Source organism: Gopherus evgoodei, unplaced genomic scaffold, assembly GCF_007399415.2.
Source record: "Gopherus evgoodei ecotype Sinaloan lineage unplaced genomic scaffold, rGopEvg1_v1.p scaffold_39_arrow_ctg1, whole genome shotgun sequence".
NCBI lineage: Eukaryota > Metazoa > Chordata > Testudines > Testudinidae > Gopherus > Gopherus evgoodei.
Window position 1 is genome coordinate 2,829,608 of NW_022060060.1, and position 18,698 is coordinate 2,848,305.

The 18,698-nt window shown below is 49.4% G+C and overlaps 2 gene segments (V, D, J or C); both read right to left on the reverse strand.

Annotated features, from left to right (window-relative positions):
- Positions 1-1,828: 1,828 nt before the first annotated feature.
- Positions 1,829-14,230, reverse strand: LOC115642352. The segment is given in 2 exon segments: positions 12,724-13,462; positions 13,968-14,230. Coding segments are annotated over 2 exon segments (354 nt in total).
- A 2,331-nt stretch (positions 14,231-16,561) lies between these two features.
- LOC115642373 lies at positions 16,562-17,433 on the reverse strand. The segment is given in 2 exon segments: positions 16,562-17,037; positions 17,341-17,433. Coding segments are annotated over 2 exon segments (336 nt in total).
- Between the last annotated feature and the right edge of the window lie 1,265 nt (positions 17,434-18,698).

Below are 18,698 nucleotides of genomic sequence, written 5' to 3' on the forward strand. Positions count from 1 at the left end.
ATTCCCAGTGATTTCCATTCAAACGTTTTACCCATAGGAAGAATGGCCCAAGGACTGGGCAGCATTGCGATATTTTCCCGTTACATAAGAACGGGCACACTGGGTCAGACCAAAGATTCATCTAGCCCAGTATCCTGCCTTCTCACAGTGGCCAATGCCAGGTGCCCCAGAGGGAATGAACAGAACAGGGAATCATCAGATGATCCACCCTCTTCATTCAATGTTTCTCAAAGCTTCAGACTGAGATTTTTTCAAAGGAGCCTAAGAGAACTAGGAACCCAGACTCTCACTTTGAAAACCTCTGCCCAGTTCACCAAGACTCCCCAACCCTCACTTCTGTTCTGACTCTGAGTTGAGAAGATTCCAATTGTAGAGTCTCTGTTTACCAAGTAATACCAAAGCTGTCACAGCCCATAGTAGGTTTTGTTCCTTCATAATGAAAAGGTTTTCCTCCTGCTCCAGTATCACACTGTCTTTCTTCTTCTGCACCACAAGTCTTGTTACCTCTCAGGCTGCTGCATGGCCCTCGACATGACAACCGTCGTCTGTGACAGCTCTGCTGCAGAAAAGCAGATAGTGTTTCCTGATTGATTGTAGATTGGCAGCAGAGCCAAACTTCTTGGCAGAGTTAATCACTGATTGAGTGATACCACCACCCCACTGGCAGATTGCAATAGTTAACCACTGATTGAGTGATACCACCACCCCACTGGCAGATTGCAATAGTTAACCACTGATTGAGTGATACCACCACCCCACTGGCAGATTGCAATAGTTAACCACTGATTGAGTGATACCACCACCCCACTAGCAGATTGCAATCAGAACTGGCTAAAGGGTGGGGGGCGGGGAGCAGCTCCGGCCTGAGCTCCTCAACGTGCTCCCTGCAGAACAGCGCCCCCTACTGCCACCTTTGGGGTCAGCACTAGCTCTCAGGGAAGAGAGCCCCATAAAGAGCCCCCACCCTGCTGCCTGCAGCACAGCGCCCCCTAGCAGCCAGCTGGGGCACTGAGGCCAGCCCTGAGTCACTCACACCATCCCATGAATGATCAGGTGTCCCATCCAAATCGGAATCAAAGACTTCAAGGGATGGAGAATCCCTCACACCCCTAGGCAGGTTGTTCCTATGGTTAACTGTCCTCACTGTTAACAATGTTTGCCTTTGGTCTGGCTTTTGGTCACACAGCATATATGAAAACGAATGACACATTCAGAGCTGCTGTTGGTGCCATTTATTGTCTTTTCATATTATAGTAGCACCTGGAAACCCAATTGAGATCAGAGCCTTATTTTGCTGGGCACTTCCCGGATATATAGAGACAGCCCCTGCTATAAGAAACTTACCATCCAACTAGAAAAGACAGACAGAAAAAATATTATTAGCCACCTCCATTATATAAATGGGGAACTGAAACCCAGGGAGGTTAGGGTTGGATTTTTTCCAAGGTGCCTGTGGGAGTTAAGCACCTAATTCCTATAAAATGCTCTGACAATCTTGCCTCTGGCCTCCTAAGTGGCCTTGCATGAGTCGCTTCTTTGTGCAGCGGCTAGCACCACCAGACCCAAATTAGCAATAATAAGAAAATTTCAGTGGGGATTGGGCAGCAACATGGGCTGCCCGGCCCTTTGCAGCAAGTTAGCTTCGGCTACCAGCTCGCTGATAAGCAAACATAAGGGCTCATTAGTGACTCCTGCTGGGTGTAATGGGTGTTAATTAGAAGGGCTGCCCCCACCCCCCAGTTCTGGTGGTGAAGCAGGCAGAGCACTATTTAAATAGGGCAGGGCGCTTATTAAAGGAGAGACAGTCCCCGAGAGAGGTGAGAGGGGAGGCCTTCTGTGGGAAGAGCATGTGGTTGTCAGGTTGTCACCCACAGACTGTAGGGTAGGTTCCTATGGGGAGAGAGGGAGTCCCTGAGATAGGGCCTGAAAGAAGCGAGGAGTCCCTGGCAAAGGAACTGCTGGAGTCCCTGGCAAAGGGAAGCAGCTGGACATTATGCTGGGCAAGAAGAGGGAGGAGGAAGCAGGGGCCAAGAAGCAGAGGGTTTCAGTGGACCCAGACAAGGGCAGAAAAGCTATTTGGACACTTGCTTTGGACTTTAAGTTGCCCCGTTTGTTAGCCCAGAAAGGGGAGTGAGCTGTTGAATAGCTTGACTGGCACCTGGAGGCCATAGAACTCCCAGCTGAGAGTGGACACGGCAGCCAAGAGAAGTCCCCTGCCACGCCAGACCCCGGACACGAGCGGGGAGGACTCGGGCATCTACCACTCCCTGGGGCAATGCTGCCTTCATGGCCCAGGTCAAACCGCCTCTTTCAGAGCTGGGAACCGAAACCACATTACCTCAGTCCCCTCCCATTGCCCTAACCAGGGAGCCAGCGCTACCCCCTCAGCAGGGCTATAAATGCCTGTTCCCGTCTCGCCATGGGGCTCTGTCCCACCTCTCCCTGCACACTCAGCGCCCCGCAGCCCCTCCCGGGTAACACCCAGAGTTATTGCACAGGTTGCGCTGATCCCTGTGTCACTGTGTCTCCACGGTGCAGAGGTAGCGGGCGGTGTCCCCCAGCTGGCAGCTGTGGATGTGCAGGGAGCTCCACTTCTGCCCCGGATCGTGATCCACAGTGAAATTCGGTTCTTGTGTCTCACTCCCCTTGCCGTGCAGGATCAGCAGGAAAAGGGGCCGCTCCCCGGGATCCTGACGGTACCAGTGTAAACGCGTGATGGGGAGGAGTAAGTGCAGGTCATGGTGCCATTCTGCTCCTCGGAGACACCCCCGCCATTCCGGGCTCTGCTCCACAGAGAGCTGCTCGCTGGCCACTGGGAATAACAGAGACAAGGGGGAACCGAGTCAGTTACTGCCCCAAGCCACCTGCCCCCAACAATCGCAGAACTGGGTGGGAACAGAGACAGGCTTTTGGGGAAAGAACGACCGATCTCCCCATTTCACTCCCTTCTTCCCCACCACACAGTCAATGAAATCCAGCCCCAGCTCCCTGCTAGTAACCAGTGAGTCTGTCTCCCCAGCCCTTATCCCACATGTGCATTAGCTGGATCACCCAGGACAGCCCCCACGGCCTCCCCATCCCTGTGCTCCCTGACAGCCCAGGGTGCGGACCCTGGGTTCTCCCCTGGGGCTGGCCTGTGTGTTGGGTCTCCTGTGCTGGAGGGATCAGAAATGTTCTTCGCCCCTGTTGAGTGCCCAGCCAATCAGCGACCAGCAGGGCCGGGGCTTCCATTTAGGCGGGCTAGGCAATCCCATAGGGCGCCAGGATTATTGGGGGGGGGCGCATTTTGCCGGGGTGGGCAGGCAGCTCCGGTTGACCTGCCGCAATCGTGCCTGCTGAGAGTCTGCTGGTCCCGTGGCTCCGGTGGACCCCCCATAGGCACGACTGTGGCAGCTCCACTGGAGCCGCGGACCAGGGGACCCTCTACAGGCACAACTGTGGCAGGTCCACCAGAGCCGTGGGACCAGCGCGCGGGGCGGCAAAATGGCCGTGCGCCTAGGGCGCTAAAAATACTAGTGCCGGTCCTGGCAACCAGCCCCTTCTCTCCCATTTCAGCCGTGTGCCGCTGCGTAGAACTCTTTCTTTGTGCCTTTCACCTTGTGAAAGCTGCCCCTGTGTGGCCAAGTGTACAAGCGAGTGCAGAAATATTTAGTTCTTTTCAAAGAGGAGTCAGGTGTCCAACTCTCATTGACTCAAGTGTCCAAATCTCTTAGGCAGCCTCCATGAAGAAATGACTCCTCTCAACTATCAAACTAAAGTTGTGGGGACAGATGTCTCCAAAGCACCTAGGGGATTCAGAAGCACAAGTCCTATTAATAATACTATCCAATTGATTCTTATTCATAGAGGTTAAGTGTACAAGAATCCTTTAGTCAAAGAACTCAGGTGACCTCCTGGTCCGCGACAGAGACAAAGGCCAGAGGAGGAGGGTCTGGAGCGAGTTTCATTTTGGGGCTGGCTGGAGACATGGAGTAAGTGCAGATGTGGGTGTCTGGCTCACTCCCCCCTAAAATGAACCCGGCTGAGGGGTCCTGTTCTCTGGACCTACAAGCTCTGTTTTAGACTGTGTTCCTGTCATCTAACAAACCTCTGTTTTACTGGCTGGCTAAGAGTCACCTCTGACTGCAAAATTGGGGTGCAGGACCCTCTGCTTGCCCCAGAACACTACCTGGGCGGACTAGCTGTGGGAAGCACATAGAGGGGCAGAGAATGCTGAATGCTCCAAGGTCAGACCCAGGAAGGTGGGTGTGAGCTTCTTGCCCTGAAGACAGTCTGTTCACAGAGAGGAGACTTCACCAGAGTCCTGACTGGCTTTATAGGGAGCAGTTCCAGGGCATCACCTGGGGACTCCGTGACACTAATATGCAACCTAAATCTCCCTGACTGCAGATTTAGCCCATCACTTTTTGTCCCAGCCTCCATGGACATGGACAAGAATGATCACAGTCCTCTTTATAACAGCCCCTAACATATTTGAAGACCGATAAGTCAATCCTCATCCCCCTCAGTCTTCTTTTCTTAAGACTAACCAAACTCAGTTAAAAAAAATGTTCTTCATAGATCAGGTTTTCTAAACCCTTTATCATTTTTGCTGCTTTCCTCTGGACTCACTCCAGTTTGTCTACATCTTTTTAAAAATGTAGTACCCAGAATTGGACACAGGACTCCAGCTGAGGCCTCATCAGTGCCAACTAAAATAGGACAATAACCTCCTGGGTCTTACACATGACACTGCTGCTAATACATCACAGGACTGGAAAGGACCTCGAGAGGTCATGTAGTTCAGTCTCCTTCACTCATGGCAGGACTAACTATTATCCAACATAGAGGGGAAATCAAATCAGTATCCTGGAACTTTGTACACTCATGCGAGAAGTATGGGGAATAAGCAGGAAGAATTTGAAATGCCATTAATAAACAGAACTATGACGTAGTTAAAAGCGACAAAGAGTCCTGTGGCACCTTATAGACTAACAGAAGTATTGGAGCATAAGCTTTGGACACGAGTCTGAAGAAGTGGGTATTCACCAACGAAAGCTTATGCTCCAATATGCCTGTTAGGCTATAAGGTGCCAAAAGACACTCTGTCACTTTTTAAAGATCCAACCTAACACGATTACCCCTCTGATACTATGACACGGTTGGCATCACAGAGACTTGGTGGGATAATACACATGACTGAATATTGGTATAGAAGGGTACAGTTTGTTCAAGAAGGACAGACAGGGAACAGAGGGTGGAGGTGTTGCCTTATACACCTCTACCTCTCTATAACGCTACCCGATATAACACGGGTTCACATATAGTGCGGTAACAGTGGGGCTCAGACAGCACTTTAAAGGGTCCGGGGCTCTGGCTGCTGCGGGGAGCCACAGGCCCTTTAAATCACTGCTGGAGCCCTGCCGCCGCTACCTCGATATAATGGCGTTTCACCTATAACGCGGTAGGGATTTTTGGCTCCCCACAACCGCGTTATATCGGGATAGAGATGTATATCAAAAATGTTTAAACTTGGACTGAGATTGAGATGGAAATAGGAGAGACTTGTTGAAAGTCTTTGGGAAAGGATAAAAGCAGTAAAAAACAAGGGTGATCTCATGGTAGGGATCTATACAGACCCCTAACCAGAAAGAAGAGGTGGCTAAGGCTTTTTTTAAACAACTAACAAAATCATCCAAAGGACAGGAGTCGGTGGTGATGGGGGACTTCAACTACCCAGACACCTGTTGGGAAGAATCATATTAGCCTTTTTCACAACTGCACCCCATTATTGACTCATATTCAGTTTGCGATCCCCATAAACCCTAAGCTCTTTTTCAGCATTACAACCAGCTAGATATTCCCAATTTTATAGTTGTGCTTTTGATTTTTTTCAGCTTCCTAAGTGAAAGAACTTTGCACTTGTCTTTACTGACTTTCATCTTGTTGATTTTAGACCAGTCTCTATTTTGTCAAGGTCATTTTGAATTCTAATCCTGTCCTCCAAAGTGTTTGCAAACCCTTGCTGTCATCTGCAAATTTTATAAGCCTACTCTCCATCACATTATCCAAGTCATTAATTAAATATTGAATATTACTGGACCCAGGACTGACCCTTGTGGGACCCCCACTAGATATGCCCTCTGAGTCTAACAAAGAACTACTCTTTTGAGTACGGTCTTTCAACCAGTTTTGCACCCGCCTTATAACAGTTTCATGTAGACAATGGTTCCCTAGTTTGCTTATAAGAATGATATGGGATTGTCTCAAACACTTTACTAAAACCAAAGTCTATCATGCCTACAACTTCTCCCTATCCACTAGGCCAGTAACCCTCTGAAAGAAAGGCAGCTAGTCTTTGTTTGAAGAATCAAGAGATATTTTTTTTAATGCTTCATTTGAATTTGTCTGGCTTCAGCTTCCAGACATGTTGGTTCTTGTTGTGCATTTCTCCTCTAGATTAAACAGCCCATTTAGAACCAGGAATGTTTTCCCCAGGAAGGTATTTATACACCATAAAGAAGTCATCACTTGATCTTTTTGATTAAACTAAACAGATTAAGCTGTTAGGCATTTTCTCCAGCCTTTGAATAATTTTCTGTGGTTCTTTTAAGCATCCTCTCCAATTTTTCAACATCCTTTTAAAATGTGGATATCAGAGCTAACCACTGTATTCCAGCATTGGTGTCATCAATGTGGTATACAGAGGTAAAATCACCTCTACTTTTACTCACTACTCTCCTGTTTATACATCCAAGGACCACATTAGCCGTCTTTGAACTGGGAACTCAGGTTCAGTTCCTTTCTACTCTACATCACAAATTCCTCATGGGATTTCAGGACGTTTCTACACCTTCTCCTGTTTTGGGTCACACACAGCTCTGCTTGGAGGAGGTTGTGTTCATTGTCTTTATTTAAGGGGAAAGCAGGAGTGGCTACAACTATGAATGATGCAGCAAAGAATCCTTATAGACTAACAGACGTTTTGGAGCAGGAGCTTTCGTGGGTGAATATCCACTTCGTCAGATGCATGTAGTGGACATTTCCAGGGGCAGGTATATATATATATGCAGGCAAGCTAGAGATAATGAGGTAGTTCAATCAGGGAGGATGATTGAACTACCTCATTATCTCTAGCTTGCCTGCATATATATATACCTGCCCCAGAAATTTCCACTACAGGCATCTGATGAAGTGGGTATTCACCCACGAAAGCTCCTGCTCCAAAACGTCTGTTAGTCTATAAGGTGCCACAGGATTCTTTGCTGCTTTTACAGATCCAGACTAACACGGCTACCCCTCTGATACTTACAACTGTGAATGTCTTTCTCATTATCACAGGAAAGTTGAGTCAAATGAAGAGCCTTTTCCAGAATTTCCTAATAAATATACTTTTATGATCATCTGTTCTGATCCTCTGCATAGCACAGGTATCTAGTACAAAGACTGCAGTTCAAATTATATTCACCATAGAATATCAGGGTTGGAAGGGACCCCAGGAGGTCATCTATTCCAACCCCCTGCTCAAAGAAGGACCTATCCCCAGACAGATTTTTGCTAGAGATCCTTGAGGAATAGCTCAGTGGTTTGATTATTGGTCTGCTAAACCCAGTGTTGTGAGCTTAATCCTTGTGGGGACCACCCAGGGATCTGGGGCAAAATCAGTACTTGGTCCTGCTAGTGAAGGCAGGGGGCTGCACTCAATAACCAAAGTTTGCAAGTCCCCTTGTTAATGAATGTGGCTAGAACCCAGCTGCAGAACTTTTGCATAGCCTGGGAACCACCCTGTGTCTCCACTACACAGAAGTAGCTGGCTGCATCTCGGAACCTGGAGTTGTTCATATGCAAATAGCTCAGCTTCTTGTCTGTGAAATTCCCGCCCTGTGCGGTGTTCTCATCCTGATATGGCATCAGGAGGCAGGCAGAGCTCTGCCATGGGGGCTGTCTGAACCAATGCAAACTGGACAGGACCAGAGCCTGGTATCGTCAGGCGATCCTGCTGCTCTGTGCTTCCAGAGTGACCACTGACGTGTCTTGATGCACCTCCACTTGGCAGCTCCTCCCAGTATGAAAGAGAAAATAAATCCAAGATGTTACAGAAACCAAGGATCATCTCATGTTACTGATTACGAACCACCTCCGAGCTGATGTCAATCGGCCACAGCTCCATTGACAGGTCAATGGGCCATGTCCCAGCTGGTGAAAATCAGACATCGCTCCAATGGAAACTTGCACCATTACTTAGAGCTGACAACATTTCCTTTCTAGCAAATAAGCATTGATTCTATCGCACTCAGTGTCTGGTTTCACTAGTGCCCTCCGGGCAGGGCGTCCATAGCTGTTCTCGTTGCTGGTAACGATCTGCTGTGGTTCAGCAGAGAAACTAGACAGCAAGGTTCCAAGAATCAATGGTTCCCCCAGCAAAAAGTTCAAGGCTTCAAACCAAGATCTGCAAAGACTTTACTTCCCTGATCTTCCTGAGGTCAGAGGAAAGCCCAGGGTGCAGTCTATCCACTATTTCTGCACTTAAGGTAACATTTTCAAAAGCACCCAGGTAATTTAGCATCCTCAATCCCATTGACTATCAAAGGCTCGAGTTGCTAAGGGACAGATTTTTAAAGTTATTTAGGCACCTAAAGAAGCAGCTAAGCATTCAGTGGGATTTTCAAAAGCATGTAGGAACCTTATTAACAGGAGTTAGTCACCTAAGCACTTTTGAAAATCCCACTAGGTACCTATCTCCTTCTGTAGGCACCTAAATACCTTTCAGACATACCCCAAGCCCTTTCTGAAAAGGGGCTCCTAACCTTCTTAGGCACCTTTGAGAATACCTGCCTACAGTTTTAGCACAGGCTGGGGTGCCCTTTGTGTCACTGTGCCTCCACTGCACAGAGGTAGGTGGCTGCATCTTGCAGCTGCGCCTCAGTGATGTTCAGGTAGCTGTGCTTCTCTCTGGTCTGGAGCTCAGCTCTGAGATTCAGCCCCCACGTGGCACGCTCATCCTTGTACAAAATCCCCAGGAGGGTGGGGCTTTCCCCTGGGGCCTGGCTGTACCACTGCACATTTCTCACCGTGCCGGAGTAACTGCAGGTCAGGCTAGAGTCCTGTCCTTCAGAGCCGTTCAGGGACGGTGGGCTCTGCGCCACATTAACCTGGCAACTTATACCTAGTGGGAAAGGGAATTGAGATTTATAAACAGAATGATCAATGAATCAGGTCCCTCCATCATCCCTAAATCATAGGAGAACAGAAGAAAGCATCATTTTCACATTATTCTGGCATTCGTCACCTCCCCTGGGTTAAGATTTACAAAAGTGACTCCTGATTCTTGGGTGCTCAACGCGAGACACCGTAGAGTCTGATTATCAGAGACTGTGTCCCTAACTGGTCAGAAAAGAACGACAGGGATGATTTGAGGTGACTTTAAGACTGTGATGCCAAGAATGATGTGTGCATGGGATTTCAGTGTGAGCTGTAGTCTAGGCTAATTAGACTGTAAGGTCTCTGGGAAAGGGAATCTCCTGTCCCGTGTCTGGACAATGCCTTGCTCAGTGGGGTCCTGGTTCGTGGCTCGGGCTCCTGGGCACTGAGGTAATACAAATACTAGTGACATCTGATTTCAGCTCAGGAACATCAGTTATAGGGCAATGCTCTAGCGTGCGACTACAGGATGATTTAAGCCATTCTTGTAATAATTCTTCAAAGGTAACTTTATCCCAGTCTCTCTGCATCTAGGTGGGAAGATTTCTGAGTAACTGGCTCTTTAATATAGCAGACAAAGGCATGACGAGAGCCGATGGAGGGAGCTGAAGCTAGAGAAATTCAGGCTAGACATAAGGTGCCACCTCTGTAATGGTGATTAGCCATTGGAGCAACGTACCGAGGGAAGTGGGTGGATTCTCCAGCTTGGAGTCTTTAGATCAAGACTGGATGTCTTTCTCCAGCTCGACACAGAGCATGGGCCCAATACAGGGATCACTGGGGAAGTTGCCTGGGGTGCAGGACATCAGACTAAATGATCACAATGTTCCCTTCTGCCTTAAAATCTATGAAACGGGGGCACCCAGAATCACTCGTCACTTCTGAGAATCTTGGCTCCCATTATTATCAAGGGATTTAAAGAGCCATGGGACTTACAGTAAAGACGAATGACCAGGATCATTAGTAGGGCCCCAGGACACCTCTTCCTTGCGCTGCCCCTCATTTCTGTGACCCGGGACCTAGAAGGGGTCCTGGCTCCTCCTGTATTTATCACCTGCAGGCTCCTCCGTCCTCTCCTGGAGCTTTCTTAATCTACTTGCATTTCTCCTGCTTGAGAGGCAAGACACCTCCGTTCTCACCCTATCAGCAACAAGGCCCTTCCCTCCCAGACAAAACACAGACTCACTGCAGAGACCCATGCAATTCCCTTCCTCTCCAACACACGTCTTTCAAGGCGCAACGCTGCCCCCTAGCAGGTAAAGGTTTGTACAGGGGGGCGGCCACTTTTGTTTCACCGTGTCTCCACAGCGCAGAAATAGCCGGCTGAGTCAGCGAGCTGAGAACCGTCGATGTGTAAGATGGCTCCGTCTCTCCCTTTTCAAGAGCTCGGCTATGAAATTTGGCCCGTGGGTAACATTCCCATCATCATACAAGCTCAGCAGGAAGGCAGGACTTTCCCCAGGCAACTGCCTGTACCACTGTACGTAGGACACTGTTCCTGAGTAGCTGCAAGTCAGAATGGAGATCTCCCCTTGGGATCTGGTCAGAGATGGAGGACTCTGATCCACTTCAATTTAGCAGCTCACCCCTGTAGACAAAGGCAAATGGAGAAGCAACAGATGAGCTTGTTCAGTTCTCATCAGCCCTTCATCTTCCCCAGTGGTTGCTCCTTATCACTGTTTCTTCTTCAGCCAACATAAATCAGAATCTCTTAATACCATGGGCCTTGGTGTAAATCTATGCGGCTCCATCAAAGTCAACAAACCTACCCTGTTAAGCAGCAGCTGAATGCCTGCTCCGTTCCTGTGATGTTCAGCACAGCATCTCCTGGAGAATGGAGAGGCCTCTTGAGTCATCAGGGACTAGAACTGCTGGGTGAATTCAGCATCCTGCTCTGGGGAACTGAGGCACCGGGCAATCAGGAAGGAGGTTTTCATAGGAGCCAGGCACTCAAAGCATATTGCAGTTTCAATGGGATTCAGGCAACTGACTCTGTTGGTCTCCTTCCAAAATCCAAGCCTAAGTCACTTGCCCAAGGTCAGGTAGTCTCTGGCGGAGCCAGGAAATGAGCTCATGTCTGGTGGCTAAAGCACCAAACCTTCCTCGTCCCCACATTATTATTATCTCAATACTGGAGTAACTCAGTGCAACTCTGTGACCTGTTGGGTGCACAGGAGGTCAGATTAGAGCCATGCCGGCTTTAAACTCCATGAGTTATCATTATAGCACCTGGAGACCCAGCCGAGATCAAAGCCCCTTGTACCCGGCTCTGCAGAGACACCAAATGCAAGACAGTTCCTGTCCCCCAGAGCTCAACAGACAAAACCTCCACAAACATACAACAGAACTGAACTGAGCTGGGGGAGGGGCATTGTGCTGGACGCTGCAGAGACCCCCAGGAACTGAGATCCTGTTACTCCGGGCACTGCACAGACACCGTGGGGAAAAGCCCCCGCCCTGACACACTCACAGTCTAGACAGACAAACTGCCCCTAGACTTACAGTAGAACTGAATGGACAGTATCACCGACAAGGCTGTCAGCTGCCTCTCCATTGCTGCTCCGGGTTACCCCTCAGCGCACTGAGGCCAAGGGATGATGCTTTTCCCCTGCTTCCAGGACAGTGATGCAAAATCTGTCCCTCTTTGCTGGAGGGATCAGACACATTAATGAGCCCAGCCAATCAGGGACAAACCCCTAGTCTCAGAAAAACAGAACCATGCCCCGGAGTAACCCTTTGCCTCTGGTGTCTTAGGGGGAAAGCTGCCCTCTGCCGGGCACAGACACAATAGACAGGTGCAACTGTATTGACCTCAATCTCCTTCCTCTTCATCAGAAATGCTGCCCCCTCCTGGCCAGAGACGTACACACTGAAGTGAATCCCGCTGTGGTTGTCACCGTTGGTACATTTTGTCTCTCTGCTCCATAGTTCCCTTGTCGCTGGGTTTAACAGTCTGACTTGCCTCCCCCTGGACAAAGGGGTGATCCCCAGAGCTGGACTTCATGGGAGTGGGCAGTGCCAGCTATGCACAAACACTCTGCTGCTGTCTCAGCCTTGTGTTGTAGAGGCGCAGTCTGCGGCAATCGGAGATCAGTCTCAGTTTAATCCTCAGTATCTAATGCTCCCTCAAGAAAGGGGGCTATTTTGTGCCACTGAAGTATGTTTTGTATCTCCGTTTCTGTTTCTTATGCCTGTCTGTCTCTCTCTCTCTCTGTATCTATAAGTCCACCCATCTCCTTTTTCTTTTATTTTCTCCTAGTTCATTTGCTTTTATATTTTATCTTTTAATTTCCTTCCTTCCTCCAGACCTTCAGGCTTCTTAGACCAGTGGTTCTTAACCAGGTCCTGAGTGCATGTACCCCTGGGGGTACGCAGAGGTCTTCCAGGGGATACATCAACTTATCTAGTTTTAAACAGGCTACATAAAAAGCACAAGCGAAGCCAGTACAAACTTACATTTCATACAATGACTTGTTCATACTATTCTATATACTATGCACTGAAATGTAAGTACAGTAGCTATATTTCAACTGATTTATTTTATAATTAAATGGTACAAATGAGAAAGTCAACCATTGTTCAGTGCTGGTGTGACTGGGACACTTCTGTATTTTTAGATCTGATTTTTTAAGCAAGTAGTTTTTAAGTGAGGTGCAACTTGGGGGTCCACAAGACACACCAGACTCCTGAAAGGGGAACCCTAGTCTGGAAAGGTTGAGGGCCACTGCCTTGGAGGTCTTTCCCTAACAGGTATTCCCCAAGTGCATTCCTTCCTCAGCCTCTATCTGTCTTAGCTCTCGACCTGTGTGATGGCGATCCTCGCACTGCCCTGCCTCACCAGGGTGCTGGGGGTCTGACCGTGACAAGGAAGGCGAAGCACGCTCAGAGATGCACTGTGTAAGAAGTAGATGGTGTTGTGCCACCAACCAGCCTGACAGTTACCCTCTAGGTGGGGAGTTTTTGCACAGGCTGCCAGTGCTCCTGTGTCACTGTGTCCCCATGGCGCAGAAGTAGGTGGCTGCATCTCCCAGCTGTGATTCTCTGATGTGCAGGGAACTCAGCTGCTTCCCCTTGTCAAGCTCTGTGGTGAGGTTGGGCTCCTTGGTTTGTTTCCCATCAGACACCAGAATCAGCAGGGAGACAGGCTGGCCTCCTGGTAGCTGCCTGAACCACTGCAAACTCCTGAAATTGCTCGTCGTGTAGTGGCAAGAGATGCTGCCATTCTGCCCTTCCCGAGTGACCTCAGACAGGTTCTGGTGCACCTCGGCCTGGCAGCTCCCCCCTGGGGGCAGAAAAGAAAAGATACAACCCATAGATGACAGGGCACCTCTGCCCCGTTCACACACTGGCCAGATGCAAAGCCCAGGGGAGTTTCTCTTCATTTCCAGGAGCTTTGCATCTGGTCCACCACTGCTATTTTCCTATATTGCTGTATTCCTAGATAGCCATAATCTGAGGTTAGGTGTTGGGGCTAGGGTGTTAGCCCTAGATTATTGCTGGCTGCGAGATTCCAAAAGGCACGATAATAATAAACAACCCTTACCCCAAAGAGTTTACAGATTAAATAGCCAAGCAACGGATGGAAGGGGAAACCAAGGCACACAAAAGGGAAGGAACTCCAGCAGGCCAGAGCTGGGAATTGAACCCAGGGGTCCTGTATCCCCACCTAATACAGAGAACGGTGCCTGGCTAGCAAAGCAAAGGGTGAGTCAGGGAATTAGTCCTTGTCTCTTAAATCCACCATCATGTTCAGCATTTTCTGTCGCGTCTCCTGCCCCCAGACTTACAGGAAATGTTCACCAGCAGTAGCAGCAGGCGTGGGAATAGCTGCCAGGGTCTCCCCATTGTCCCTCAGCAAAGAAGCTGTACCGCTGGGTGTTCCCCGTTCAGTACAAAAGGTTCAGCCCCCTCACAGGTAGATTTACTTCTCCCTCTGGGGCAAATTTACCAGCTCCGCCTCCTGAACTACGAGCCTCTTTGTTACTCACAGGCGGCAGCACCAAGTAGCCCAATACAGCCGGGAAATGAGTCCCAGGGAGTCAAGTTGTAGATCTGCTCTGAGCAAGTGGGAGCTGTGGGTGGGCGGAGCCTGGCTTTTAGACACAGATGGGTTGTGGGGAAGAGCGGGGGCCTCTTTCAAATTCGCACCCTTGCTGGGGCTACACCGCTTTACAGCGCCATGTGAATGGCTCACAGGACTAAAGACAGACCCGGCCACATTGCTTAATATAATGATGGCACAAACTGCTGAAAAGGAGCCTTTTCCCTCCTCAGAAATGTAACCTGTGACAGGGGATGGGTCACTTGATGATTCTCTGTTCTGTTTATTCCCTCTGGGGCACCTGGCACTGGCCACTGTCGGCAGACAGGATACTGGGCTAGATGGACCTTTGGTCTGACAGGGTATAGCCATTCTTATGTTCTTAAGCAGATTTCACGTGTCTGGATGAATAATCCTCAAGTATAAATGTCGCAGGCTACTTATACACAAGGAAGTGATGTTTCCTGCTGTGTCTTCAATGACAGCGACTTCTTCAAAACGACCTGATAGTTGAGTGTTTGGTTATTAGAATGTGGAGGAAGGAAAAATATCTCTTTCTCGTTGTCTGCAGTCTTCATGCTTCATTATCAAACTCCCTCTCTTTCCTGACCCAGTATCTAAATAGCCAGCTAGATTTCCTGCTGCACGTCTGTCTATACAACCATTTAGCCATCCAGGCCGCTGCTTTGTCCATCCCTCCCTGTTGCTGCACTATCTGTCTGTGCTGACACTCATCTCCGTGGCATGTGAGCGCTGAGAGTAAAATCATTTCCCACACAGCCCGAGGGCTCTACAAGTCTTTGCACGCACGCACGCACGTACCCACCTCCCTGACAGGCTGCAGTGGGTTTTGTACACAGCTGAGGGCCCAGGCTGGCTGCTGGGGAAGCTGAGCGAGCTGCACCGGTGGGTGGTTTCCAAGGACCTGGTGAAAGAATCTCCCTGTTCCCAGCCACCTGTGATCCTTAATATCATGAACTGCGGGGAACCGCCTGGGACCTGCTGGTAGCAAGGGATGCTCCGCGCTCCCCCCAGTAACTATCCCTTGCTGGAGACAGCAGGTTTGTCCTAAGTGACGGCCTATGGGTCGCGGGCCACTGTGAGGAAAACAGGGAGAGGGAGGCCAACGGAGGTCACGCCCAGGGAGGGGCGGGCGTTTGGCTGGAAGGCTCCTTACAGTGGAGGGATAGAGAAGAGTCAGCAGGAAACAGATGGAGTTTTACAAACTGCACGTGTCTCTGTTGTGCTCAGTGGAGCTGACAGGAAGAGATGGGACTGGGTAAACGCAGTTCTTTGCTTGTAAATACCAAGGGACGCCAAGCTCTTTTAAATCCTGCCTGAGGGTGAGGGGGAAGTGTGTGTGTGTGAGAGAGAGAATAACAAAGACTGAGTACAAAAGGGTGTAATACCTGGCAGGAGAAGGAAGTTCATGGGTGCTGTGGGGTCTGTCAGACCCTGGCAGAACTGGATCCCTTTGCGTAGAGATCTACGTCTGACACAGGAAATTCTCTGGGTGTGGGATTCATTCGGGGGGACAGGCTGTTTATCTAGTAATGTGCCGTGTTCTTGTAGCTGTGTTGGTCCCACACTATTGGAGGGACAAAGTGGGTCAGGTCATATCTTTCAGTGGAGCAACTTCTGCTGGTGAGAGAGACGCTTCCCAGGGGAGGTAGAGCTCTGTGTAGCTGGAAAACTTGTCTCCCCAACAGAAGCTGATCCAATCAAAGATATTATCATCTAAGAGGATGTATGGATCTCTTTGCCTCTGAGATGACCTGCGTGTGTGTGTGTGAGTGTGACTGATGGTGTGTATGCGTAGATATTTATATTTTGGAGTGTGTATAATGGGGGATATATATCAGACAGTGTGCGTGTTTGCGTGTATGATTTCAGTGTATAGGTTTCTAACTGTGTGCTAGAATCTATTTGTGTGTGTGAGTCTAGGTGAGACAGTGTGTTTGTCTGTGCAAGTGTGTGTGTGTGTGTGAGAGAGAGAGAGAGACACCATGTGCGAGTGTGTCCTGTGTGTGGCTGTATGTTAGAATGTCTGTGTGCATGCTACCAGTCTGACAGTATCTGACCTGAACAACAGAGCAAATCGCGTTGGAATGACTGATTTACTATGTTGTCTCCCCAGGAATGCTTCCCCATCTGCTAGTTTTGTGTAGCAAAGAAGCTATTTTTCATATAAAACCACCAGATCCAGGCAATTGGGGAAGACAAAAAGGTGAAAATATATATAATTTTCTAGCTGATTCTTCAAGTTTCTTCCTTAAATTACTGACCCCTCTTCTCTTCTCTCCCCTTTATTCTGTTCACATCGCTCTTGTTCTGGTCCATTCCAGTGTGTTCTCTTCTGTTCCGTTCTATTCTTATTGCCTCTCGCTGACTCTGTTCTACTTTCCTTTCTTCTCTTCTGGGCTCATATCCTCTGGTCTGTTCTAACTTCTGCTTGTCTCCTCTCTTGGGTCCGTGTGCCCTGCCCCCTCCCAGGGTTTTGTGACAGGCTGCCTGTGCTCACCTGGCACTGTGCTCCAGCGCGCACAGATACACAGCAGAGTCTTCCAGGCGGCTGCTGTTCAGGGACAAGAAGCTGCTTTTGGTTTTGGTGTCCAGGCTCATGGTGAAATTCTCTCGGGCATCTCTGCCACTAGAGGACAGGAGCGCCAGGAACCGCGGCTGGTCCCCCTGGGGCTGGCGGTACCAATGAACGCTGTACTCGGTGCCCATGTAGGAGCAGTTGAGCTGGATGGGTTCTCCTTCATTGGCAGCGGCCTGGGACGGCTCCTGGGTCACAGTGTATTGGGCCAACGAACCTGGGGGGAGGAGGTTGGTTTTAGTCCAGGTTTTCTTGCTCAGCAGTGACAGGAAAATACATGCAGCTCTGTGTAGACAAAGGAGAAAACAAGCAAACGAAAATCCACCCTTCCCTCTGTACTGTCTGCCTGTCCATCCATCCACCCTTCCCTCTGCCCATCCTCCCCTCTGCACTGTCCATCTGTCTACCCACGGGTGCCCATCCCTGTGGTATCGGAGCTCCTTTCTTTCAGAAAAGCCATTCCGCAACAGCCTGGAAATCCCAACCTGTGGTGCCCTGCTCAGAGCAGAGCCTCGAATACCTGGAGCCAGCACCAGCAGCAAAGCGGCCAGGCTCATTGTCAGGGACTCAGCTGCAGAATGAAGTGGCTGCAGCTGAACCTCGATGAGGTGAAGCTCTGACACTGCTCAGCCTCCAGGTGTGGCCTTCAGGCTGGTAGGAAGTCAGTACATTCACCCTGTTCAAGTAGGTGGGGGAGGGAAAGGGTTTTCCTTCTGAGTGCACTAGGCCTGGTCCTCCGCTGGTGCAGATTAATTGGGTTCCATCAGAGTCACTGGGCCGGTTCCCCAGCTCGAGCAAACTGGCCACAATTCCATTGGAGACCATGGGCAGATCCATCGCTGATGTAAATCAGTGGAGCTGCATTCAAATCCGGGGCAGCTGGTCCGGTTTCTACCAGTTAAGGCTCTGTCTCTATAATTCATTGATTTCCCCTATGCTGTGCTCTCCTGGGTTAAGCAATATTTTTGTGGCAGGCGCACACCAATATCAAGGAAGCAAAAAGATGGTTATAAGCCACTGGCCGAAGTGAGTAACAAGGCGAAGAGCCAGCCTATCTCACTATCAGGCACAGAAAATTGTATCAGGAACTTTTTAAAAAAAATGATGAGGGGAAGCGACTGAAAACAGGATTTCTATGAATCGCCGATTGATGCAGCTGAAGGTGGTTGGAGTGGAATAGCCGCTAGGGGGAAGCAGAGGGTGAGGAATATGGGGCCAGGCCTGGTTTTACCCTCAGGTGTATCCCAACCGAGAATGGCTTGGCCGATCCGTTGGCCCTGGTGTCCCGTCTCCAGAACAGGCTGGTGCTGCACTGTGATTATCTCAGCAAGGGCCTCCCTAAGCAGCGTGATAGGTGCTTTAAAAACAGATCTCCACAAAGGCTCCCTGCCCCTAAGACATTGCCTGTGCCGCAGGGAAAAGCAGGCAAGGGGATGGGAGGCAAACATGCACAGAGAGTAGAAAGGACTTGCCCAAGTTCATATAGCAGCTTAGTGGCAGAGACGAGTAGTCACCCTTAGACTGTAGTCATTAGGGAAGAGACTGGGCTGGGGGGGCTGTATTTCTACACCCCCCTAGGTCAGGGGTAGGGTTTAGGGTTATGGTGAGGGTGAACTGTCAGGTTGTAGCATTTGCATTTTGGTTACAGTCTTGGGTAAGGGTTAAGTATGGGGTTAGGTTTACAGTTCAATGGGAATTGAGTGTTTAGTTTCCTGAGACCTCTTTGAAATCCCAGCCCAGTTCCCTAGGAGAAATATCCAAATTATGAGACTAAAACGCGTCTCCACTCCCAGCTACTGCCACTGCCTTGGACAAATATAAAATTCACGTCTATAAGGGCAGCTACAACTGTGGAAAATTAATTAGAAACCGACGGAG